The following is a 27,046-nucleotide window of genomic DNA, read 5'->3' as shown; positions in this document are numbered from 1 at the left end:
GTGTGAGTGAGTGCCAGCGTGTGAGTGTGTGTGAGTGCCAGCGTGTGAGTGTGAGTGAGTGCCAGCGTGTGAGTGTGAGTGAGTGCCAGCGTGTGAGTGTGAGTGAGTGCCAGCGTGTGAGTGTGAGTGAGTGCCAGCGTGTGAGTGAGTGCCAGCGTGGTGAGTGAGTGCCAGCGTGTGAGTGTGAGTGAGTGCCAGCGTGTGAGTGTGTGTGAGTGCCAGCGTGGTGAGTGAGTGCCAGCGTGTGAGTGTGAGTGAGTGCCAGCGTGAGTGTGAGTGAGTGCCAGCGTGAGTGTGAGTGAGTGCCAGCGTGAGTGTGAGTGAGTGCCAGCGTGTGAGTGAGTGCCAGCGTGTGAGTGTGAGTGAGTGCCAGCGTGTGTGTGAGTGCCAGCGTGGTGAGTGAGTGCCAGCGTGTGAGTGTGAGTGAGTGCCAGCGTGTGAGTGTGAGTGAGTGCCAGCGTGTGTGTGAGTGCCAGCGTGTGAGTGTGAGTGAGTGCCAGCGTGTGTGTGAGTGCCAGCGTGTGAGTGTGAGTGAGTGCCAGCGTGGTGAGTGAGTGCCAGCGTGTGAGTGAGTTCCTCTCATCAAGAAGGAGCAGCTTAGAACAGAACAAGGAACTGGCAACCCCCCCCATTAAACAACCCCTACCACCACAGAAAACCCCCCATTAAACAACAACCCCTACCACCACAGAAAACCCCCCATTAAACAACAACCCCTACCACCACAGAAAACCCCCCATTAAACAACAACCCCTACCACCACAGAAACCCCCATTAAACAACAACCCCTCACCACAGACAACCACTGATAAACAACAACCCCTACCACCACAGAAAACCCCCCATTAAACAACAACCCCTACAACCACAGAAAACCCCCATTAAACAACAACCCCTACCACCACAGAAAACCCCGATAAACAACCCCTACCACCACAGAAAACCACTGATAAACATCAACCCCTACCACCACAGAAAACCCCCCATTAAACAACAACCCCTACCACCACAGATAAACAACAACCCCTACCACCACAGAAAACCCCCCATTAAACAACAACCCCTACCACCACAGAAAACCCCCATTAAACAACAACCCCTACCACCACAGAAAACCCCAGATAAACAACCCCTACCACCACAGAAACCCCCAGATAAACAACCCCTACCACCACAGAAACCCCCAGATAAACAATCCCTACCACCACAGATAAACAACAACCCCTACCACCAGAAAACCCCCATTAAACAACAACCCCTACCACCACAGAAAACCCCCCATTAAACAACAACCCCTACCACCACAGAAAACCCCAGATAAACAACCCCTACCACCACAGAAAACCCCCAGATAAACAACCCCTACCACCACAGAAACCCCCAGATAAACAATCCCTACCACCACAGATAAACAACAACCCCTACCACCAGAGAACCCCCCCATTAAACAACAACCCCTACCACCACAGAAAACCCCCCATTAAACAACAACCCCTACCACCACAGAAAACCCCCCATTAAACAACAACCCCTACCACCACAGAAAACCCCCCATTAAACAACAACCCCTACCACCACAGAAAACCCCCGATAAACAACCCCTACCACCACAGAAAAACACTGATAAACATCAACCCCTACCACCACAGAAAACCCCCCATTAAACAACAACCCCTACCACCACAGAAAACCCCCGATAAACAACCCCTACCACCACAGAAAAACACTGATAAACATCAACCCCTACCACCACAGAAAACCCCCCATTAAACAACAACCCCTACCACCACAGACAACCACTGATAAACAACAACCCCTACCACCACAGAAAACCCCCATTAAACAACAACCCCTACCACCACAGAAAACCCCCCATTAAACAACAACCCCTACCACCACAGAAAACCCCCGATAAACAACCCCTACCACCACAGAAAAACACTGATAAACATCAACCCCTACCACCACAGAAAACCCCCCATTAAACAACAACCCCTACCACCACAGAAAACCCCCCATTAAACAACAACCCCTACCACCACAGAAAACCCCCATTAAACAACAACCCCTACCACCACAGAAAACCCCCCATTAAATAACAACCCCTACCACCACAGAAAACCCCCCATTAAACAACAACCCCTACCACCACAGAAAACCCCCCATTAAACAACAACCCCTACCACCACAGAAAACCCCTGATAAATTCTGTCAAAGTGGAGGAGTGGAGAAGAGGAGGGGAAGTGGATGATAAGAACAATCCAAAATTTATTTTTGATACTGTCGCAAAGCTAACTAAAAAGCAGCATTCCCCAAGAGAGGATGGCTTTCACTTCATCAGTAATAAATTCATGAACTTCTTTGAAGAAAAGATCATGATCATTAGAAAGCAAATTACAGACTCCTCTTTAAATCTGGGTATTCCTCCAAAGCTCCGTTGTCCCGAGTCTGCACAACCCTGCCAGGACCTAGGATCAAGGGAGACACTAAAGTGTTTTAGTACTATATCTCTTGACGCAATGATGAAAATAATCATGGCCTCTAAACCTTCAAGCTGCATACTGGACCCTATTCCAATTAAACTACTGAAAGAGCTGCTTCCTGTGCTTGGCCCTCCTATGTTGAACATAATAAACGGCTCTCTATCCACCGGATGTGTACCAAACTCACTAAAAGTGGCAGTAATAAAGCCTCTCTTGAAAAAGCCAAACCTTGACCCAGAAAATATTAAAAAAAACTATCGGCCTATATTGAATCTCCCATTCCACTCCAAAATTTTTAGAAAAAGCTGTTGCGCAGCAACTCACTGCCTTCCTGAAGACAAACAATGTATACGAAACGCTTCAGTCTGGTTTTAGACCCCATCATAGCACTGAGACTGCACTTGTGAAGGTGGTAAATGACCTTTTAATGACGTCAGACCGAGGCTCTGCATCTGTCCTCGTGCTCCTAGATCTTAGTGCCGCTTTTGATACCATCGATCACCACATTCTTTTGGAGAGATTGGAAACCCAAATTGGTCTACATGGACAAGTTCTGGCCTGGTTTAGATCTTATCTGTCGGAAAGATATCAGTTTGTCTCTGTGAATGGTTTATCCTCTGACAAATCAACTGTACATTTCGGTGTTCCTCAAGGTTCCGTTTTAGGACCACTAATGTTTTCACTATATATTTTACCTCTTGGGGATGTCATTCGAAAACATAATGTTAAATTTCACTGCTATGCGGATGACACACAGCTGTACATTTCGATAAAACATGGTGAAGCCCCAAAATTGCCCTCCCTGGAAGCCTGTGTTTCAGACATAAGTGGATGGCTGCAAATGTTCTACTTTTAAACTCAGACAAAACAGAGATGCTAGTTCTAGGTCCCAAGAAACAAAGAGATCTTCTGATTGGATCTGACTATTAATCTTGATGGTTGTACAGTCGTCTCAAAACTGCAGGACCTCGGCGTTACTCTGGACCCAGATCAGATCTCATATCAAGACTGTTTCAAGGGCAGCTTTTTTCCATCTTCGTAACATTGCAAAAATCTGAAACTTTCTGTCCAAAAATGATGCAGAAAAATTAATCCATTCTTTTATCACTTCTAGGTTAGACTACTGCAATGCTCTACTTTCCGGCTACCCGGATAAAGCACAAAATATACTTCAGGGCTGCTAGAATCTTGACTAGAACCAAAAATATGATCATATTACTCATGTCAACGAACCGCCCTTGCTGTCTCTGCCTGGCCGGTTCCCCTCTCCTCTGGGATTCTCTGCCTCTAACCCCATTACCGGGCCGAGTCACTGGCTTACTGGTGCTCTTCCATGCCGTCCCTAGGAGGGGTGCGTCACTTGAGTGGGTGGAGCCAATGACGTGATCATCCTGTCTGGGTTGGCGCCCCCCCTTGGGTTGTGCCGTGGTGGAGATCTTTGTGGACTATACTCGGCCTTGTCTCAGGATGGTAAGTTGGTGGTTGAAGATATCCCCCAGTGGTCTGGGGGCTGTGCTTTGGCAAAGTGGATGGGGTTACATCCTTCCTGTTTGGCCCTGTCCGGGGGTATCATCGGATGGGGCCACAGTGTCTCCTGACCCTCCTGTCTCAGCCTACAGTATTTATGCTGCAGTAGTTTATGTGTCGGGGGGCTAGGGTCAGTCTGTTATATCTGGAGTATTTCTCCTGTCTTATCCGGTGTCCTGTGTGAATTTAAGTATGCTCTCTCTAATTCACTCTTTGTCTCTCTCTCTCGGAGGACCTGAGCCCTAGGACCATGCCTCAGGACTACCTGGCATGATGACTCCTTGCTGTCCCCAGTCCACCTGGCCATGCTGCTGCTCAAGTTTAAACTGTTCTGCCTGCGGCTATGGAACCCTGACCTGTTCACCGGACGTGCTACCTGTCCCAGACCTGCTGTTTTCAACTCTCTAGAGACAGCAGGAGTGGTAGAGATACTCTGAATGATCGGCTATGAAAAGCCAACTGACATTTACTCCTGAGGTGCTGACTTGTTGCACCTTCTACAACCACTGTGATTATTATTATTTGACCCTGCTGGTCATTTATGAATATTTGAACATCTTGGCCATGTTCTGTTATAATCTCCACACTCTACCCCTACCCAGCACAGCAGCCCACCATACCCCAGCACTACACTCTACCCCAGCACTACACCATACCCCCAGCACTACACTCTACCCCCAGCACTACACCCTACCCCAGCACTACACTCTACCCCAGCACTACACTCTACCCCCAGCACTACACCCTACCCCCAGCACTACACTCTACCCCAGCACTACACCATACCCCCAGCACTACACCCTACCCCAGCACTACACCCTACCCCAGCACTACACTCTACCCCAGCACTACACCCTACCCCAGCACTACACCCTACCCCCAGCACTACACTCTACCCCCAGCACTACACTCTACCCCAGCACTACACTCTACCCCCAGCACTACACCCTACCCCAGCACTACACCCTACCCCCAGCACTACACTCTACCCCAGCACTACACTATACCCCCAGCACTACACCATACCCCCAGCACTACACCCTACCCCAGCACTACACTCTACCCCCAGCACTACACCCTACCCCCAGCACTACACTCTACCCCCAGCACTACACCATACCCCCAGCACTACACCCTACCCCCAGCACTACACCCTACCCCAGCACTACACCCTACCCCAGCACTACACTCTACCCCAGCACTACACTCTACCCCCAGCACTACACTCTACCCCAGCACTACACCATACCCCCAGCACTACACCCTACCCCCAGCACTACACTCTACCCCCAGCACTACACCCTACCCCCAGCACTACATCCTACCCCCAGCACTACACCCTACCCCCAGCACTACACCCTACCCCCAGCACTACACCCTACCCCAGCACGACGCTGTGTTGTGTTGTATTAATGAGTATTCAGCCAGTGTGTGTTGTATTCAGCCAGTGTGTGTCGTATTCAGCCAGTGTGTGTCGTATTCAGCCAGTGTGTGTCGTATTCAGCCAGTGTGTGTCGTATTCAGCCAGTGTGTGGATTCAGCCAGTGTGTGCGTATTCAGCCGTGATTCAGCCAGTGTGTGTCGTATTCAGCCAGTGTGTGTCGTATTCAGCCAGTGTGTGTCGTATTCAGCCAGTGTGTGTTGTATTCAGCCAGTGTGTGTTGTATTCAGCCAGTGTGTGTCGTATTCAGCCAGTGTGTGTCGTATTCAGCCAGTGTGTGTCGTATTCAGCCAGTGTGTGTCGTATTCAGCCAGTGTGTGTCGTATTCAGCCAGTGTGTGTCGTATTCAGCCAGTGTGTGTCGTATTCAGCCAGTGTGTGTCGTATTCAGCCAGTGTGTGTCGTATTCAGCCAGTGTTGTATTCAGCCAGTGTTGTCGTATTCAGCCAGTGTGTCGATTCAGCCAGTGTGTGTCGTATTCAGCCAGTGTGTGTCGTATTCAGCCAGTGTGTGTCGTATTCAGCCAGTGTGTGTCGTATTCAGCCAGTGTGTGTTGTATTCAGCCAGTGTGGATGGATCGTGACAACACTAATTTGGATAGTCATAATTTCAGGATTATAATCTAACTCGGTCACCATTCTCTTCTTATTCCTTTACAGTCAGGGCTCAGCCAGCTAGAATATCTTTTTGTAGGAGGACCTGGGGAAAATGTGGTCTTTATTTAAACATGACTGGAGATGTGTTAGCAGTAATCTATTGCCCTGGGCACATCTGCAGTCCTCATGCCTCCTTGCAGCGTGCCTAAGGCACGTTCACGCAGATAAGCAGGGACCCTGGGCATCTTTCTTTTGGGTGTTTTTCAGAGTCAGTAGAAAGGCCTCTTTAGTGTCCTAAGTTTTCATAACTGTGACCTTAATTGCCTACCGTCTGTAAGCTGTTAGTGTCTTAACGACCGTTCCACAGGTGCATGTTCATTAATTGTTTATGGTTCATTGAACAAGCATGGGGAAACGGTGTTTAAACCCTTTACAATGAAGATCTGTGAAGTTATTTGGATTTTGACCAATTATCTTTGAAAGATCAGGGTCCTGAAAAAAGGGAAGTTAATTTACCGTGGGCGCTGTTGAGTCTAGGCTATGTGCTTGTGATTTAAAACAAACCACAGCTATTGATCCTGTCTAAAAAATCATGCGCTCTGCTGTCATGTTTTCAATTAATGTATTTATCTCTTGTATAGACAGGAGAAACGAGCATTTTTGGAAAATGTTATTGACTTTTTTTGGGAAGCTTAGCTCATTAGACACCGCACCTACGGCTATAGTAGTAGGCTGAACTTACACACACACACCTCAAACACACCCTGTAGAGAGTGTGTGTGCTGGCCTTGAGGCATGGGATCAGCTGGTTGTAGATCTGTAGACTATAGTAGTAGGCTGAGCTTACACACACACACCTCAAACACACCCTGTACTCACCCTGTAGAGAGTGTGTGTGCTGGCCTTGAGGCATGGGACCAGCTGGTTGTAGATCTGTAGACTATAGTAGTAGGCTGCTAGCTGCAGGGACAAGGCAGAGTGGGACTGCTTCTCAAAACACCTGTTAGCATCCAGGACCTGGGGGGGGGGGTAATACGGGTGAAAAGAGGTCAACATATGGATGTACGTAACTGACCAATCAGAGAGCAGAGAGTGTGTGTTACCTGCGGCAGGGCCAGGAGATAGGCCAGAGCCAGCGTCATATCTCTGGGAAAGGCATCACTGGCCAGCTGTAGCAGTACTGAGAGAGAGAGAGAGAGAGAGAGACAGAGAGAGAGAGACACAGAGACAGACACAGAGAGAGAGACAGAGAGAGCGAGGGAGAGAGTCAGCGAGGGAGAGAGTCAGAGAGAGAGAGAGCGAGAGAGAGAGCGAGAGAGAGAGCGAGAGAGAGAGAGAGAGAGAGACAGAGAGACAGAGACAGAGAGAGAGAGAGAGAGAGAGAGATTAAGGAAATGTTAACATATGTTTCCCATGCCAATAAAGCCCCTTTAATTGAATTGAATTGAGAAAGAGTGTGGGGACAAGGGGGAGGGAGAGAGAAAGTGAGAGACTTTACTTTAAATCAAACTATTTGCACATAATATTTGAAAATATCTTTACTCTTTGGAACTTGTGTGAGTCTGTTTACTGTAAATGTGTACAGTTTATTTCACTTTTTGTTTATTATCTACTTCACCTGCTTTGGAAATGTTAACATTTCATATTTACCATGTCAATAAAGACCTTAAACTGAAATTGAATTGAGAGAGAGAGAGCGAGGGAGCGGTGGGGTGGAGAGGGGGAGTGGTGAGGAGGGGAGAGGGGGAGCGGTGAGGAGGGGAGGGGGAGAGGAGGGACTAAAGCTGAACTCTACCATCGAGAGAGAGAGAGAGAGAGGAGGGACTAAAGCTGAACTCTACCATCGAGAGAGAGAGGAGGAGGGACTAAAGCTGAGCTCTACCATCAAGAGAGAGAGAGGAGGAGGGACTAAAGCTGAGCTCTACCATCAAGAGAGAGAGAGAGAGGAGGAGGGACTAAAGCTGAGCTCTACCATCGAGAGAGAGAGAGAGGAGGAGGGACTAAAGCTGAGCTCTACCATCAAGAGAGAGAGAGGAGGAGGGACTAAAGCTGAGCTCTACCATCAAGAGAGAGAGAAGAGGAGGGACTAAAGCTGAGCTCTACCACCAAGAGAGAGAGAGGAGGAGGGACTAAAGCTGAGCTCTACCATCAAGAGAGGGAGATGAGGGACTAAAGCTGAGCTCTACCATCAAGAGAGAGGAGGGACTAAAGCTGAGCTCTACCATCAAGAGAGAGAGAGGAGGAGGGACTAAAGCTGAACTCTACCATCAAGAGAGAGAGAGGAGGAGGGACTAAAGCTGAGCTCTACCATCGAGACAGAGAGAGAGGAGGAGGGACTAAAGCTGAGCTCTACCATCGAGAGAGAGGAGGAGGGACTAAAGCTGAGCTCTACCATCAAGAGAGAGAGAAGAGGAGGGACTAAAGCTGAGCTCTACCATCAAGAGAGAGAGAGAGGAGGGACTAAAGCTGAGCTCTACCATCAAGAGAGAGAGAAGAGGAGGGACTAAAGCTGAACTCTACCATCAAGAGAGAGAGAAGAGGGACTAAAGCTGAGCTCTACCATCAAGAGAGAGAGGAGGAGGGACTAAAGCTGAGCTCTACCATCAAGAGAGAGAGGAGGAGGGACTAAAGCTGAGCTCTACCATCGAGAGAGAGAGAGGAGGAGGGACTAAAGCTGAACTCTACCATCGAGAGAAAGAGGAGGAGGGACTAAAGCTGAGCTCTACCATCAAGAGAGAGAGAAGAGGGACTAAAGCTGAGCTCTACCATCGAGAGAAAGAGGAGGAGGGACTAAAGCTGAACTCTACCATCAAGAGAGAGAGAAGAGGAGGGACTAAAGCTGAGCTCTACCATCAAGAGAGAGAGAGAGGAGGGACTAAAGCTGAGCTCTACCATCAAGAGAGAGAGAAGAGGAGGGACTAAAGCTGAACTCTACCATCAAGAGAGAGAGAAGAGGGACTAAAGCTGAGCTCTACCATCAAGAGAGAGAGGAGGAGGGACTAAAGCTGAGCTCTACCATCAAGAGAGAGAGGAGGAGGGACTAAAGCTGAGCTCTACCATCAAGAGAGAGAGGAGGAGGGACTAAAGCTGAGCTCTACCATCGAGAGAGAGAGAGGAGGAGGGACTAAAGCTGAACTCTACCATCGAGAGAAAGAGGAGGAGGGACTAAAGCTGAGCTCTACCATCAAGAGAGAGAGAAGAGGGACTAAAGCTGAGCTCTACCATCGAGAGAAAGAGGAGGAGGGACTAAAGCTGAACTCTACCATCAAGAGAGAGAGAAGAGGGACTAAAGCTGAGCTCTACCATCAAGAGAGAGAGAAGAGGGACTAAAGCTGAGCTCTACCATCGAGAGAGAGAGGAGGAGGGACTAAAGCTGAACTCTACCATCAAGAGAGAGAGAGGAGGAGGGACTAAAGCTGAGCTCTACCATCGAGAGAGAGAGAGATGAGGAGGGACTAAAGCTGAGCTCTACCATCAAGAGAGAGAGAGGAGGAGGGACTAAAGCTGAGCTCTACCATCAAGAGAGAGAGAGGAGGAGGGACTAAAGCTGAGCTCTACCATCAAGAGAGAGAGAGGAGGAGGGACTAAAGCTGAGCTCTACCATCAAGAGAGAGAGAGGAGGAGGGACTAAAGCTGAGCTCTACCATCGAGAGAGAGAGAGGAGGAGGGACTAAAGCTGAGCTCTACCATCGAGAGAGAGAGAGGAGGAGGGACTAAAGCTGAGCTCTACCATCAAGAGAGAGAGAGGAGGAGGGACTAAAGCTGAGCTCTACCATCAAGAGAGAGAGAAGAGGGACTAAAGCTGAGCTCTACCATCAAGAGAGAGAGAAGAGGGACTAAAGCTGAGCTCTACCATCAAGAGAGAGAGGAGGGACTAAAGCTGAGCTCTACCATCGAGAGAGAGAGAGGAGGAGGGACTATAGCTGAGCTCTACCATCAAGAGAGAGAGGAGGAGGGACTAAAGCTGAGCTCTACCATCGAGAGAGAGAGGAGGAGGGACTAAAGCTGAGCTCTACCATCGAGAGAGAGAGGAGGAGGGACTAAAGCTGAGCTCTACCATCAAGAGAGAGAGAAGAGGAGGGACTAAAGCTGAGCTCTACCATCGAGAGAGAGAGATGAGGAGGGACTAAAGCTGAGCTCTACCATCAAGAGAGAGAGAGGAGGAGGGACTAAAGCTGAGCTCTACCATCAAGAGAGAGAGAGGAGGAGGGACTAAAGCTGAGCTCTACCATCAAGAGAGAGAGAGGAGGAGGGACTAAAGCTGAGCTCTACCATCAAGAGAGAGAGAGGAGGAGGGACTAAAGCTGAGCTCTACCATCGAGAGAGAGAGGAGGGACTAAAGCTTAGCTCTACCATCAAGAGAGAGAGGAGGGACTAAAGCTGAGCTCTACCATCAAGAGAGAGAAAGGAGGAGGGACTAAAGCTGAACTCTACCATCAAGAGAGAGAGAGGAGGAGGGACTAAAGCTGAGCTCTACCATCAAGAGAGAGAGAGGAGGAGGGACTAAAGCTGAGCTCTACCATCGAGACAGAGAGAGAGAGAGGAGGGACTAAAGCTGAGCTCTACCATCAAGAGAGAGAGAAGAGGGACTAAAGCTGAGCTCTACCATCAAGAGAGAGAGAGGAGGAGGGACTAAAGCTGAGCTCTACCATCGAGACAGAGAGAGAGGAGGAGGGACTAAAGCTGAGCTCTACCATCGAGAGAGAGGAGGAGGGACTAAAGCTGAGCTCTACCATCAAGAGAGAGAGAAGAGGAGGGACTAAAGCTGAGCTCTACCATCAAGAGAGAGAGAGAGGAGGAGGGACTAAAGCTGAGCTCTACCATCGAGACAGAGAGAGAGGAGGAGGGACTAAAGCTGAGCTCTACCATCGAGAGAGAGGAGGAGGGACTAAAGCTGAGCTCTACCATCAAGAGAGAGAGAGGAGGAGGGACTAAAGCTGAGCTCTACCATCAAGAGAGAGAGAGGAGGAGGGACTAAAGCTGAGCTCTACCATCAAGAGAGAGAGAAGAGGAGGAGGGACTATAGCTGAGCTCTACCATCGAGACAGAGAGAGAGAGAGGAGGGACTAAAGCTGAGCTCTACCATCGAGACAGAGAGAGGAGGGACTAAAGCTGAGCTCTACCATCAAGAGAGAGAGAAGAGGGACTAAAGCTGAGCTCTACCATCGAGACAGAGAGAGAGAGAGGAGGGACTAAAGCTTAACTCTACCATCAAGAGAGAGAGGAGGAGGGACTAAAGCTAAGCTCTACCATCGAGAGAGAGAGAGGAGGGACTAAAGCTTAACTCTACCATCAAGAGAGAGAGGAGGAGGGACTAAAGCTGAGCTCTACCATCAAGAGAGAGAGGAGGAGGGACTAAAGCTGAACTCTACCATCAAGAGAGAGAGGAGGAGGGACTAAAGCTGAGCTCTACCATCAAGAGAGAGAGAGAGGAGGAGGGACTAAAGCTGAACTCTACCATCAAGAGAGAGAGAGGAGGAGGGACTAAAGCTGAGCTCTACCATCAAGAGAGAGAGAGGAGGAGGGACTAAAGCTGAGCTCTACCATCAAGAGAGAGAGAGGAGGGACTAAAGCTGAACTCTACCATCAAGAGAGAGAGAGGAGGAGAGACTAAAGCTGAGCTCTACCATCGAGAGAGAGAGGAGGGACTAAAGCTGAACTCTACCATCAAGAGAGAGAGAGGAGGAGGGACTAAAGCTGAGCTCTACCATCGAGAGAGAGGAGGAGGGACTAAAGCTGAGCTCTACCATCAAGAGAGAGAGAGGAGGAGGGACTAAAGCTGAGCTCTACCATCAAGAGAGAGAGGAGGAGGGACTAAAGCTGAACTCTACCATCGAGAGAGAGAGATGAGGAGGGACTAAAGCTGAGCTCTACCATCAAGAGAGAGAGGAGGAGGGACTAAAGCTGAGCTCTACCATCAAGAGAGAGAGAGGAGGGACTAAAGCTGAGCTCTACCATCGAGAGAGAGAGAGAGGAGGAGGGACTAAAGCTGAGCTCTACCATCAAGAGAGAGAGAGAGGAGGAGGGACTAAAGCTGAGCTCTACCATCAAGAGAGAGAGAGGAGGAGGGACTAAAGCTGAGCTCTACCATCGAGAGAGAGAGGAGGGACTAAAGCTGAGCTCTACCATCAAGAGAGAGAGAGGAGGAGGGACTAAAGCTGAGCTCTACCATCGAGAGAGAGGAGGAGGGACTAAAGCTGAGCTCTACCATCGAGAGAGAGGAGGAGGGACTAAAGCTGAGCTCTACCATCAAGAGAGAGAGGAGGAGGGACTAAAGCTGAGCTCTACCATCAAGAGAGAGAGAGGAGGAGGGACTAAAGCTGAGCTCTACCATCGAGAGAGAGAGGAGGAGGGACTAAAGCTGAGCTCTACCATCAAGAGAGAGAGAGGAGGAGGGACTAAAGCTGAGCTCTACCATCAAGAGAGAGAGAGGAGGAGGGACTAAAGCTGAGCTCTACCATCGAGAGAGAGAGGAGGAGGGACTAAAGCTGAGCTCTACCATCGAGAGAGAGGAGGAGGGACTAAAGCTGAGCTCTACCATCAAGAGAGAGAGAGGAGGGACTAAAGCTGAGCTCTACCATCGAGAGAGAGAGAGGAGGAGGGACTAAAGCTGAGCTCTACCATCAAGAGAGAGAGAGGAGGAGGGACTAAAGCTGAGCTCTACCATCAAGAGAGAGAGAGGAGGGACTAAAGCTGAGCTCTACCATCAAGAGAGAGAGAGGAGGAGGGACTAAAGCTGAGCTCTACCATCGAGAGAGAGAAGAGGAGGGACTAAAGCTGAGCTCTACCATCAAGAGAGAGAGAGGAGGGACTAAAGCTGAGCTCTACCATCAAGAGAGAGAGGAGGAGGGACTAAAGCTGAGCTCTACCATCAAGAGAGAGAGAAGAGGGACTAAAGCTGAGCTCTACCATCGAGAGAGAGAGAGGAGGAGGGACTAAAGCTGAGCTCTACCATCGAGAGAGAGAGGAGGAGGGACTAAAGCTGAGCTCTACCATCGAGAGAGAGAGGAGGAGGGACTAAAGCTGAGCTCTACCATCAAGAGAGAGAGGAGGAGGGACTAAAGCTGAACTCTACCATCAAGAGAGAGAGAGGAGGAGGGACTAAAGCTGAACTCTACCATCAAGAGAGAGAGAGGAGGAGGGACTAAAGCTGAGCTCTACCATCGAGAGAGAGAGGAGGAGGGACTAAAGCTGAGCTCTACCATCAAGAGAGAGAGGAGGAGGGACTAAAGCTGAGCTCTACCATCAAGAGAGAGAGGAGGAGGGACTAAAGCTGAGCTCTACCATCGAGAGAGAGAGAAGAGGAGGGACTAAAGCTGAGCTCTACCATCAAGAGAGGGAGATGAGGGACTAAAGCTGAGCTCTACCATCAAGAGAGAGAGGAGGAGGGACTAAAGCTGAGCTCTACCATCAAGAGAGAGAGAGAGGAGGAAGGGACTAAAGCTGAGCTCTACCATCAAGAGAGAGAGGAGGGACTAAAGCTGAGCTCTACCATCAAGAGAGAGAGGAGGAGGGACTAAAGCTGAGCTCTACCATCAAGAGAGAGAGAGGAGGAGGGACTAAAGCTGAGCTCTACCATCGAGAGAGAGAGGAGGAGGGACTAACGCTGAGCTCTACCATCGAGAAAGAGAGGAGGAGGGACTAAAGCTGAGCTCTACCATCAAGAGAGGAGGAGGGACTAAAGCTGAGCTCTACCATCAAGAGAGAGAGGAGGAGGGACTAAAGCTGAGCTCTACCATCGAGAGAGAGAGGAGGAGGGACTAAAGCTGAGCTCTACCATCGAGAGAGAGAGAGGAGGAGGGACTAAAGCTGAGCTCTACCATCAAGAGAGAGAGGAGGAGGGACTAAAGCTGAGCTCTACCATCAAGAGAGAGAGGAGGAGGGACTAAAGCTGAGCTCTACCATCAAGAGAGAGAGGAGGGACTAAAGCTGAGCTCTACCATCAAGAGAGAGAGAGGAGGAGGGACTAAAGCTGAACTCTACCATCAAGAGAGAGAGAGGAGGAGGGACTAAAGCTGAGCTCTACCATCGAGAGAGAGAGAGGTAGGGACTAAAGCTGAGCTCTACCATCAAGAGAGAGAGAGGAGGAGGGACTAAAGCTGAGCTCTACCATCAAGAGAGAGAGGAGGGACTAAAGCTGAGCTCTACCATCAAGAGAGAGAGAGGAGGAGGGACTAAAGCTGAGCTCTACCATCGAGAGAGAGAGAGAGGAGGGACTAAAGCTGAGCTCTACCATCAAGAGAGAGAGAGGAGGAGGGACTAAAGCTGAGCTCTACCATCAAGAGAGAGAGGAGGAGGGACTAAAGCTGAGCTCTACCATCGAGAGAGAGAGATGAGGAGGGACTAAAGCTGAGCTCTACCATCAAGAGAGAGAGAGGAGGAGGGACTAAAGCTGAGCTCTACCATCAAGAGAGAGAGGAGGAGGGACTAAAGCTGAGCTCTACCATCGAGAGAGAGAGAGGAGGAGGGACTAAAGCTGAGCTCTACCATCAAGAGAGAGAGAAGAGGGACTAAAGCTGAGCTCTACCATCAAGAGAGAGAGAGGAGGGACTAAAGCTGAGCTCTACCATCGAGAGAGAGAGGAGGAGGGACTAAAGCTGAGCTCTACCATCAAGAGAGAGAGGAGGAGGGACTAAAGCTGAGCTCTACCATCGAGAGAGAGAGGAGGGACTAAAGCTGAGCTCTACCATCGAGAGAGAGAGATGAGGAGGGACTAAAGCTGAGCTCTACCATCGAGAGAGAGAGATGAGGAGGGACTAAAGCTGAGCTCTACCATCAAGAGAGAGAGGAGGAGGGACTAAAGCTGAGCTCTACCATCGAGAGAGAGAGAGGAGGAGGGACTAAAGCTGAGCTCTACCATCAAGAGAGAGAGGAGGAGGGACTAAAGCTGAGCTCTACCATCAAGAGAGAGAGGAGGAGGGACTAAAGCTGAGCTCTACCATCAAGAGAGAGAGGAGGGACTAAAGCTGAGCTCTACCATCAAGAGAGAGAGAGAGGAGGAGGGACTAAAGCTGAACTCTACCATCGAGAGAGAGAGGAGGAGGGACTAAAGCTGAGCTCTACCATCGAGAGAGAGAGAGAGGGACTAAAGCTGAGCTCTACCATCAAGAGAGAGAGAGGAGGAGGGACTAAAGCTGAGCTCTACCATCAAGAGAGAGAGGAGGGACTAAAGCTGAGCTCTACCATCAAGAGAGAGAGAGGAGGAGGGACTAAAGCTGAACTCTACCATCAAGAGAGAGAGAGGAGGAGGGACTAAAGCTGAGCTCTACCATCGAGAGAGAGAGATGAGGAGGGACTAAAGCTGAGCTCTACCATCGAGAGAGAGAGAGGAGGGACTAAAGCTGAACTCTACCATCAAGAGAGAGAGGAGGAGGGACTAAAGCTGAGCTCTACCATCAAGGGAGAGAGAGGAGGAGGGACTAAAGCTGAGCTCTACCATCGAGAGAGAGAGAGGAGGAGGGACTAAAGCTGAACTCTACCATCAAGAGAGAGAGGAGGAGGGACTAAAGCTGAGCTCTACCATCAAGAGAGAGATGAGGAGGGACTAAAGCTGAACTCTACCATCAAGAGAGAGAGAGGAGGAGGGACTAAAGCTGAGCTCTACCATCAAGAGAGAGAGGAGGAGGGACTAAAGCTGAGCTCTACCATCAAGAGAGAGAGAGGAGGAGGGACTAAAGCTGAGCTCTACCATCAAGAGAGAGAGAGGAGGGACTAAAGCTGAGCTCTACCATCGAGAGAGAGAGGAGGAGGGACTAAAGCTGAGCTCTACCATCGAGAGAGAGAGGAGGAGGGACTAAAGCTGAACTCTACCATCAAGAGAGAGAGGAGGAGGGACTAAAGCTGAGCTCTACCATCGAGAGAGAGAGGAGGAGGGACTAAAGCTGAGCTCTACCATCAAGAGAGAGAGGAGGAGGGACTAAAGCTGAGCTCTACCATCGAGAGAGAGAGATGAGGAGGGACTAAAGCTGAGCTCTACCATCAAGAGAGAGAGGAGGAGGGACTAAAGCTGAGCTCTACCATCGAGAGAGAGAGGAGGGACTAAAGCTGAGCTCTACCATCAAGAGAGAGAGGAGGGACTAAAGCTGAGCTCTACCATCAAGAGAGAGAGGAGGGACTAAAGCTGAGCTCTACCATCAAGAGAGAGAGAGGAGGAGGGACTAAAGCTGAACTCTACCATCAAGAGAGAGAGAGGAGGAGGGACTAAAGCTGAGCTCTACCATCGAGAGAGAGAGGAGGAGGGACTAAAGCTGAGCTCTACCATCAAGAGAGAGAGAAGAGGGACTAAAGCTGAACTCTACCATCAAGAGAGAGAGAGGAGGAGGGACTAAAGCTGAGCTCTACCATCAAGAGAGAGAGAGGAGGAGGGACTAAAGCTGAGCTCTACCATCAAGAGAGAGAGGAGGAGGGACTAAAGCTGAGCTCTACCATCAAGAGAGAGAGGAGGAGGGACTAAAGCTGAGCTCTACCATCAAGAGAGAGAGAGGAGGAGGGACTAAAGCTGAGCTCTACCATCAAGAGAGAGAGAGGAGGGACTAAAGCTGAGCTCTACCATCAAGAGAGAGAGGAGGGACTAAAGCTGAGCTCTACCATCAAGAGAGAGAGGAGGGACTAAAGCTGAGCTCTACCATCAAGAGAGAGAGGAGGGACTAAAGCTGAGCTCTACCATCAAGAGAGAGAGAAGAGGGACTAAAGCTGAGCTCTTCCATCGAGAGAGAGAGAAGAGGAGGGACTAAAGCTGAGCTCTACCATCAAGAGAGAGAGGAGGAGGGACTAAAGCTGAGCTCTACCATCGAGAGAGAGAGAGAAGAGGAGGGACTAAATCTGAGCTCTACCATCAAGAGAGAGAGGAGGAGGGACTAAAGCTGAGCTCTACCATCGAGAGAGAGAGAGGAGGAGGGACTAAAGCTGAGCTCTACCATCAAGAGAGAGATGAGGAGGGACTAAAGCTGAGCTCTACCATCAAGAGAGAGAGAGGAGGAGGGACTAAAGCTGAGCTCTACCATCGAGAGAGAGAGAAGAGGAGGGACTAAAGCTGAACTCTACCATCGAGAGAGAGAGGAGGAGGGACTAAAGCTGAGCTCTACCATCGAGAGAGAGAGGAGGGACTAAAGCTGAGCTCTACCATCGAGAGAGAGAGAGAGAGAGGAGGGACTAAAGCTGAGCTCTACCATCAAGAGAGAGAGAGAGGAGGGACTAAAGCTGAGCTCTACCATCAAGAGAGAGAGAAGAGGGACTAAAGCTGAGCTCTACCATCAAGAGAGAGAGAGGAGGAGGGACTAAAGCTGAGCTCTACCATCAAGAGAGAGAGGAGGAGGGACTAAAGCTGAGCTCTACCATCAAGAGAGAGAGAGGAGGTGGGACTAAAGCTGAGCTCTACCATCAAGAGAGAGAGAGGAGGAGGGACTAAAGCTGAGCTCTACCATCGAGAGAGAGGAGGAGGGACTAAAGCTGAGCTCTACCATCAAGAGAGAGAGGAGGAGGGACTAAAGCTGAGCTCTACCATCAAGAGAGAGAGGAGGAGGGACTAAAGCTGAGCTCCATGACCAAGAATGAGCGAGAGACGGTGGCAAGTCAAATTCAACGACTTTCAAGTACTTATTCACGCACAAATATTTATTCTCAAGGATCCCCCCCATTTTTAATAGTTCCTATTATGCAATTGTTTCTTGTCGCCACCAGATGGCAGTATATCGCCACAGCCTCATGAAAAACACAAATAACGTACCATTCATCACCACCTGACAGGTTCTCCTCAATAACACGCGTTATGTTACTTATTGACTACATACATGAGTGGTAAGTCAGAACTGAACATAATTAGCACACATGAATCATTCATGATTCAGAGGGAGCAGGCGTACATAACGAGCACACGTGAATCGTTCATGATTCAGGAGGGAGCAGGCGTACATAACGAGCACACGTGAATCATTCATGATTCAGGAGGGAGCAGGCGTACATAACGAGCACACGTGAATCGTTCATGATTCAGGAGGGAGCAGGCGTACATAACGAGCACACATGAATCATTCATGATTCCACTCGTTTGCAGAGGTAGGTGCGATCACAACTCAGATCAATAAGCCTTCTGAGCGTTGATCAACGATTACAACTCAGATCAATGAGCCTTCTGAGCGCTGATCAACGATTACAACTCAGATCAATGAGCCTTCTGAGCGTTGATGAACACCGGGAATGCAATAATTAGTGGCTAAACTATCATTAACAAAATAAAACGGTGAGTAAACAGCATTTCCTTTCCACTATACCCCTGGTTGGGTCTGGCAAAAGCCATTCGTAAACATCAATATCCTGCCTGACAGGATCTACATTTGCCCGGCATTTCCAGCTCCCAATGTGACATTTGGTGGCACCTAATCAGTCAATTCTGTACCTGCCTGACTGAGAGGCAGTGTGGGTAGAATGAGCGAGCTCGCCTGGCGACAAGAGCGCGAAACACGTGGGGAAATAAAACTCAGTAGTCCGCTTGGAAATTAATTTGCAAGACCAATACATTTTTCATATCAACATATTGAATCGTTTTTCTCTTCATTATAAATCAAGTACCAACTTGAGAAAATGTCTGGTTTTCAAGGTAATCCAGTACTTGAATTTGCCAAATTCGAGTACTTTAAGTACCTCAATTACTTTGTGAGAGGGCGAGAGATGGAGAGCGAGAGAAGAGAGCGAGAGAATGAGCGAGAGAACGAGTGAGAGAACGCGAGAGAGAACAAAAGAACGAGAGCGAGAGAACGAGAACAAGAGAGCGAGAGAACAAGAGAACGAGCGAGAGAACGTGCGAGATTGCGAGCGAAAGAGAGAGCTAGAGAACGATAGAGAGAACAGAAGAACGAGAGAGAGAACGAGCGAGAGAACGTGCGAGATTGCGAGCGAAAGAGAGAGCTAGAGAACGAGAGAGAGAACAAAAGAACGAGAGAGAGCGAGAAGAGAAGAGAAGAAAAGAGAAGAAAACGAGAGAACGAGAAAATGAGAGCGAGCGAGAGAACGAGAGCGAGCGCGAGAGAGCAAAGCTGAACTCCACCAAGAGAGATCTACCATCAAAATACTTTCTCCCTGCCACCATACAGCGGCAGGTGAATGCAAGTATTTCCCACCACTCCACCCTGGACTTGAACAGCCTTTATGACCAGGTCCCCCATATCAGACAGCAAGACGGGGCGGCAGCGTAGCCTAGTGGTTAGAGCGTTGGACTAGTAACCGAAAGGTTGCAAGTTCAAATCCCCGAGCTGACATGGTACAAATCCGTCGTTCTGCCCCTGAACGAGGCAGTTAACCCACTGTTCTCTGTTAGGCCGTCATTGAAAATAAGAATTTGTTCTTAACTGACTTGCCTGGTTAAATAAAGGTTAAAAAAACTAGGCGTATGTCGCAAGTCACGACTTTACAGGAGAGCCGTTTGAATGTATATGATCTCAACAGAGAAAAATGTCCTCCTGTGTGCTACCCACTAGAATCCCCATACTATAATGAAGACAGCTTCTCCATCCTACCTATATCCCCCCACTAGAATCCCCATACTATAATGAAGACAGCTTCTCCATACTATAATGAAGACAGCTTCTCCATCCTACCTATATCCCCCCACTAGAATCCCCATTCTATACTGAAGACAGCTTCTCCATCCTACCTATATCCCCCCACTAGAATCCACATACTTTAATGAAGACAGCTTCTCCATCCTACCTATATCCCCCCACTAGAATCCCCATACTTTAATGAAGACAGCTTCTCCATCCTACCTATATCCCCCACTAGAATCCCCATACTATAATGAAGACAGCTTCTCCATCCTACCTATATCCCCCCCACTAGAATCCCCATACTTTAATGAAGACAGCTTCTCCATCCTACCTATATCCCCCACTAGAATCCCCATACTTTAATGAAGACAGCTTCTCCATCCTACCTATATCCCCCCACTAGAATCCCCATACTATAATGAAGACAGCTTCTCCATCCTACCTATATCCCCCACTAGAATCCCCATACTATACTGAAGACAGCTTCTCCATCCTACCTATATCCCCCACTAGAATCCACATACTTTAATGAAGACAGCTTCTCCATCCTACCTATATCCCTCCACTAGAATCCCCATACTATAATGAAGACAGCTTCTCCATCCTACCTATATCCCCCCACTAGAATCCCCATACTATAATGAAGACAGCTTCTCCATCCTACCTATATCCCCCCACTAGAATCCCCATACTTTAATGAAGACAGCTTCTCCATCCTACCTATATCCCCCCACTAGAATCCCCATACTATAATGAAGACAGCTTCTCCATCCTACCTATATCCCCCCCACTAGAATCCCCATACTATAATGAAGACAGCTTCTCCATACTATAATGAAGACAGCTTCTCCATCCTACCTATATCCCCCCACTAGAATCCCCATTCTATACTGAAGACAGCTTCTCCATCCTACCTATATCCCCCCACTAGAATCCACATACTTTAATGAAGACAGCTTCTCCATCCTACCTATATCCCCATACTATAATGAAGACAGCTTCTCCATCCTACCTATATCCCCCCACTAGAATCCCCATACTATAATGAAGACAGCTTCTCCATCCTACCTATATCCCCCCACTAGAATCCCCATACTATAATGCAGACAGCTTCTCCATCCTGGAGGGGGAAATCAATCATTTCCAGGCCCAGGGACATGTACTAGTCTGTCGTGACCTAAATGCCAGAACCGGACAAGAACCTGACACCCTCAGCACACAGGAGGACAAACACCTACCTGGAGGTGACAGCATTCCCTCCCCTAGACAACTATGACAACATAAGCAAAATCAGTCTATTTAAACAGAGCAATACTCAATCATGATGCATCAAAGCATAAGGAACTGAGTAATATTAAGAAATGCTATAGATGGAAGGAAAGTAGTGTGGAAACCTACCAAAAAAACAATTAGGCAACAGCAACATTGGGAAAATCCTCTGCATTATCATTAACAGCAGACTCGTACATTTCCTCAGTGAAAACAATGTACTGAGCAATTGTCAAATTGTCTTTTTACCAAATTACCATACGACAGACCACGTATTCACCCTGCGCACCCTAACTGACAAACAAACAAACCAAAACAAAGGCAAAGTCTTCTCATGCTTTGTTGATTTCAAATAAAGCTTTCGACAAAATTTGTCATGAGGGTCTGAGGGTCTGCTATACAAATTGATGGAAAGTGGTGTTGGGGGGGAAAAACATACGACATTATAAAATCCATGTACACAAACAACAAGTGTGCGGTTAAAAAAAAAAAAGGCAAAAAACACATTTCTTCCCACAGGGCCGTGGGGTGAGACAGGGGTGCAGCTTAAGCCCCACCCTCTTTAACATATTTAGCAATTAATGGCGAGGGCACTAGAACACTCTCTCTCTCTCTCCCTCCCTCTCCCTCTCTCCCTCCCTCCCTCCCTCCCTCTCCCTCTCCCTCCCTCCCTCCCTCCCTCCCTCTCTCCCCCTCTCCCTCTCCCTCCCTCCCTCTCTCCCTCCCTCCCTCCCTCTCTCCCTCTCCCTCCCTCTCCCTCCCTCCCTCCCTCTCTCCCCCTCTCCCTCTCTCCCTCTCCCTCCCTCCCTCTCCCTCCCTCTCTCCCTCCCTCCCTCTCCCTCCCTCTCTCTCTCCCTCCCTCCCTCCCTCTCTCTCTCTCTCTCCCTCCCTCCCTCAGGCTTTATTGGCATGGGAAACATATGTTTACATTACCAAAACAAGTGGAAATGTATAAACACAATTTAAATAAACAATATAAAATGAACAGTAAATATTACACTCACAGAAGTTCCAAAATAATAAAGACATTTCAAATGTCATAGTATGTATATATACATTGTTGTAACGATGTGCAAATAGTTGAAGTACAAAAAGGGAAAATAAACATATATATATGGGTTGTATTTACAATGGTGTTTGTCCTCGCCCAGTGTGTGTTTGTTTGTTTGTGTGTACGTGTGTGTTTGTGTGCTACCCTCTGTGGCAGGGAAGAGGGTCTGTCCTTCTGTCTTGGTCTCGGCCAGCTTCCCAGTCCTCAGTAGAACCTCAGCAAACTGCTCCTGAGGTACGGCATCATACGACCCATACACATCTTCACTCTGACAGAAACAAGAGAGACAAGTTTTTTTTGTGTGTATTGAACATTTCTGGGATCTTTTTAATTCAGCTCATGAAACATGGGACCAACACTTTCCATGTTGCGTTTATATATTTTTGTTCAGTGTAGTGTGGAATACTATTGTTCAGTGTAGTGTGGAATACTATTGTTCAGTGTAGTGTGGAATACTATTGTTCAGTGTAGTGTGGAATACTATTGTTCAGTGTAGTGTGAAATACTATTGTTCAGTGTAGTGTGAAATACTATTGTTCAGTGTAGTGTGGAATACTATTGTTCAGTGTAGTGTGGAATACTATTGTTCAGTGTAGTGTGGAATACTATTGTTCAGTGTAGTGTGGAATACTATTGTTCAGTGTAGTGTGGAATACTATTGTTCAGTGTAGTGTGGAATACTATTGTTCAGTGTAGTGTGGAATACTATTGTTCAGTGTAGTGTGGAATACTATTGTTCAGTGTAGTGTGGAATACTATTATTCAGTGTAGTGTGAAATACTATTATTCAGTGTAGTGTGGAATACTATTGTTCAGTGTAGTGTGGAATACTATTGTTCAGTGTAGTGTGGAATACTATTGTTCAGTGTAGTGTGGAATACTATTGTTCAGTGTAGTGTGGAATACTATTGTTCAGTGTAGTGTGGAATACTATTGTTCAGTGTAGTGTGGAATACTATTGTTCAGTGTAGTGTGGAATACTATTATTCAGTGTAGTGTGGAATACTATTGTTCAGTGTAGTGTGGAATACTATTGTTCAGTGTAGTGTGGAATACTATTGTTCAGTGTAGTGTGGAATACTATTGTTCAGTGTAGTGTGGAATACTATTGTTCAGTGTAGTGTGGAATAATATTGTTCAGTGTAGTGTGGAATACTATTGTTCAGTGTAGTGTGGAATACTATTGTTCAGTGTAGTGTGGAATACTATTGTTCAGTGTAGTGTGGAATACTATTGTTCAGTGTAGTGTGGAATACTATTGTTCAGTGTAGTGTGGAATACTATTATTCAGTGTAGTGTGGAATACTATTGTTCAGTGTAGTGTGGAATACTATTGTTCAGTGTAGTGTGGAATACTATTGTTCAGTGTAGTGTGGAATACTATTGTTCAGTGTAGTGTGGAATACTATTGTTCAGTGTAGTGTGGAATACTATTGTTCAGTGTAGTGTGGAATACTATTGTTCAGTGTAGTGTGGAATACTATAATTCAGTGTAGTGTGGAATACTATTGTTCAGTGTAGTGTGGAATACTATTGTTCATGGTAGTGTGGAATACTATTGTTCAGTGTAGTGTGGAATACTATTGTTCAGTGTAGTGTGGAATACTATTATTCAGTGTAGTGTGGAATACTATTGTTCAGTGTAGTGTGGAATACTATTGTTCAGTGTAGTGTGGAATACTATTGTTCAGTGTAGTGTGGAATACTATTGTTCAGTGTAGTGTGGAATACTATTGTTCAGTGTAGTGTGGAATACTATTGTTCAGTGTAGTGTGGAATACTATTATTCAGTGTAGTGTGGAATACTATTGTTCAGTGTAGTGTGGAATACTATTATTCAGTGTAGTGTGGAATAGTATTGTTCAGTGTAGTGTGGAATACTATTATTCAGTGTAGTGTGGAATAGTATTATTCAGTGTAGTGTGGAATACTATTATTCAGTGTAGTGTGGAATACTATTGTTCAGTGTAGTGTGGAACAGGGTTAGGAACGGAACACCGCTACGGAACAGGGTTAGGAACGGAAAACATCAACGGAACAGGGTTAGGAACGGAACACCGCTACGGAACAGGGTTAGGAACGGAACACCGCAACGGAACAGGGTTAGGAACGGAACGGGGTTAGGAACGGAACACCGCAACGGAACAGGGTTAGGAACGGAACGGGGTTGGGAACGGAACACCGCTACGGAACAGGGTTAGGAACGGAACAGGGTAAGGAATGGAACACGGCAACGGAACAGGGTTAGGAACGGAACACCGCAACAGGGTTAGGAACGGAACACCGCAACGGAACAGGGTTAGGAACGGAACACCGCAACAGAACAGGGTTAGGAACGGAACACCGCAACGGAACAGGGTTAGGAACGGAACACCGCAACGGAACAGGGTTAGGAACGGAACAGGGTAAGGAATGGAACACGGCAACGGAACAGGGTTAGGAACGGAACAGGGTAAGGAATGGGGTTAGGAAGGGAACACTGCTACGGAACAGGGTTAGGAACGGAACAGGGTAAGGAATGGAACACGGCAACGGAACAGGGTTAGGAACGGAACAGGGTAAGGAATGGAACACGGCAACGGAACAGGGTTAGGAACGGAACACCGCAACGGAACAGGGTTAGGAACGGAACAGGGTTAGGAACGGAACAGGGTTAGGGACGGAACACCGCAACGGAACAGGGTTAGGAACGGAACACCGCAACGCAACAGGGTTAGGAACGGAACACCGCAACGGAACAGGGTTAGGAACGGAACAGGGTTAGGAACGGAACACAGCAACGGAACAGGGTTAGGAACGGAACACAGCAACGGAACAGGGTTGGGAACGGAACACCGCAACGGAACAGGGTTAGGAACGGAACAGGGTTAGGAATGGAACAGGGTTAGGAACGGAACACCGCAACAGGGTTAGGAACGGAAAACCGCAACAGTGTTAGGAACGGAACACCGCAACGGAACAGGGTTAGGAACGGAACAGGGTTAGGAACGGAACAGGGTTAGGAACGGAACACAGCAACGGAACAGGGTTAGGAACGGAACACCGCAACGGAACAGGGTTAGGAATGGAACAGGCTTAGGAACGGAACACCGCAACGGAACAGGGTTAGGAACGGAACACCGGAACAGGGTTAGGAACGGAACACCGCAACAGGGTTAGGAACGGAACACCGCAACAGGGTTAGGAACGGAACACCGCAACAGGGTTAGGAACGGAACACCGCAACAGGGTTAGGAACGGAACAGGGTTAGGGAACGGAACAGGGTTAGGAACAGAACAGGGTTAGGAACGGAACAGGGTTAGGAACGGAACACAGCAACGGAACAGGGTTAGGAACGGAACACCGGAACAGGGTTAGGAACGGAACACCGCAACAGGGTTAGGAACGGAACACCGCAACAGGGTTAGGAACGGAACACCGCAACAGGGTTAGGAACGGAACACCGCAACAGGGTTAGGAACGGAACACCGCAACGGAACAGGGTTAGGAACGGAACAGGGTTAGGAACAGAACAGGGTTAGGAACGGAACAGGGTTAGGAACGGAACACAGCAACGGAACAGGGTTAGGAACGGAACGCAGCAACGGAACAGGGTTAGGAACGGAACACCGCAACGGAACAGGGTTAGGAACGGAACACAGCAACGGAACAGGGTCAGGAACGGAACACCGCTACGGAACAGGGTTAGGAAGAGAATAGGGTTAGGAAGAGAACAACACAACGGAATAGGGTTAGGAATAGAATAACAAGCACACACACAACTTACCTGGTCTACATATGGGTCATCAAACAGTCCCTGGTAGAAGGGGTTAACACCCTGTTTCTCCAGACCACTGTTCTCCTCTCCTCCTACAGCCTTGGAGAATCCACTCTGGCCCTGGGGACAGACAGACAGAGAACTACTACCATGGGACAGAGCCCTGGGGACAGACAGACCTACGACTGTGGGACAGAATACAACACACTGTGACTGAAAAACAACACATATTGAATTAACTTCACACTGTTCACTATAATATGACACATCATAGAATGGCTGATTAGGTCAGTTAGGATCACCACTTTATTTTAACCCTAGCTCCTAACCCTAGCTCCTAGCTCCTAACCCTAGCTCCTAACCCTAGCTCCTAACCCTAACCTTAACCCTAACCCTAACCCTAGCTCCTAACCCTAACCTTAACCCTAGCTCCTAACCCTAGCTCCTAACCCTAGCTCCTAAACCTAACCCTAGCTCCTAACCCTAGCTCCTAACCCTAACCTTAACCCTAGCTCCTAACCCTAGCTCCTAACCCTAGCTCCTAACCTTAACCCTAGCTCCTAACCTGCTCCTAACCCTAGCTCCTAACCCCAACCCTAGCTCCTAGCCTAGCCTAACCCTAGCTCCTAACCCTAGCTCCTAACCCTAGCTCCTAACCCTAACCTTAACCCTAGCTCCTAACCCTAGCTCCTAACCCTAACCTTAACCCTAGCTCCTAACCCTAGCTCCTAACCCTAGCTCCTAACCCTAACCTTAACCCTAGCTCCTAACCCTAGCTCCTAACCCTAACCCTAACCTTAACCCTAGCTCCTAACCCTAGCTCCTAACCCTAGCTCCTAACCCTAACCTTAACCCTAGCTCCTAACCTTAACCCTAGCTCCTAACCTTAACCCTAGCTCCTAACCCTAACCTTAACCCTAGCTCCTAACCTTAACCCTAGCTCCTAACCTTAACCCTAGCTCCTAACCCTAACCTTAACCCTAGCTCCTAACCCTAACCTTAACCCTAGCTCCTAACCCTAACCTTAACCCTAGCTCCTAACCCTAGCTCCTAACCCTAACCTTAACCCTAGCTCCTAACCCTAGCTCCTAACCCTAACCTTAACCCTAGCTCCTAACCCTAGCTCCTAACCCTAACCTTAACCCTAGCTCCTAACCCTAACCTTAACCCTAGCTCCTAACCCTAACCCTAGGTCCTAACCCTAACCTTAACCCTAGCTCCTAACCCTAACCCTAGCTCCTAACCCTAACCCTAGCTCCTAACCCTAACCCTAGCTCCTAACCCTAGCTCCTAACCCTAACCCTAGCTCCTAACCCAACTCAATCCCCTGTTTTAGGTCAGTTAGGATCACCACTTTATTTTAAGAATGTGAAATGTCAGA

At 48.3% G+C, this 27,046-nt stretch overlaps 1 protein-coding gene across 1 annotated transcript in view; it reads right to left on the bottom strand.

Moving 5' to 3' along the window:
• The window catches only part of nbas (NBAS subunit of NRZ tethering complex), a 307,080-nt gene that overhangs the window by 124,791 nt on the left and 155,243 nt on the right, over positions 1 to 27,046 (bottom strand). Inside the window, exons 37-40 of the mRNA XM_045721215.1 lie at positions 25,675 to 25,785; positions 22,052 to 22,175; positions 7,150 to 7,226; positions 6,926 to 7,063 (exon numbers count right to left, since the gene is read on the bottom strand). Of these exons, the coding sequence (XP_045577171.1) occupies positions 6,926 to 7,063; positions 7,150 to 7,226; positions 22,052 to 22,175; positions 25,675 to 25,785 (450 nt within the window). The remainder of the gene's footprint in view (positions 1 to 6,925; positions 7,064 to 7,149; positions 7,227 to 22,051; positions 22,176 to 25,674; positions 25,786 to 27,046) is intronic.

The sequence above is a fragment of the Salmo salar genome, chromosome ssa06 (genome assembly GCF_905237065.1).
Source record: "Salmo salar chromosome ssa06, Ssal_v3.1, whole genome shotgun sequence".
In the NCBI taxonomy this organism is placed as follows: Eukaryota; Metazoa; Chordata; class Actinopteri; order Salmoniformes; family Salmonidae; genus Salmo; species Salmo salar.
Note: the sequence above shows the minus strand (reverse complement) of the source record. Positions and strands in the feature narration are given on the sequence as shown.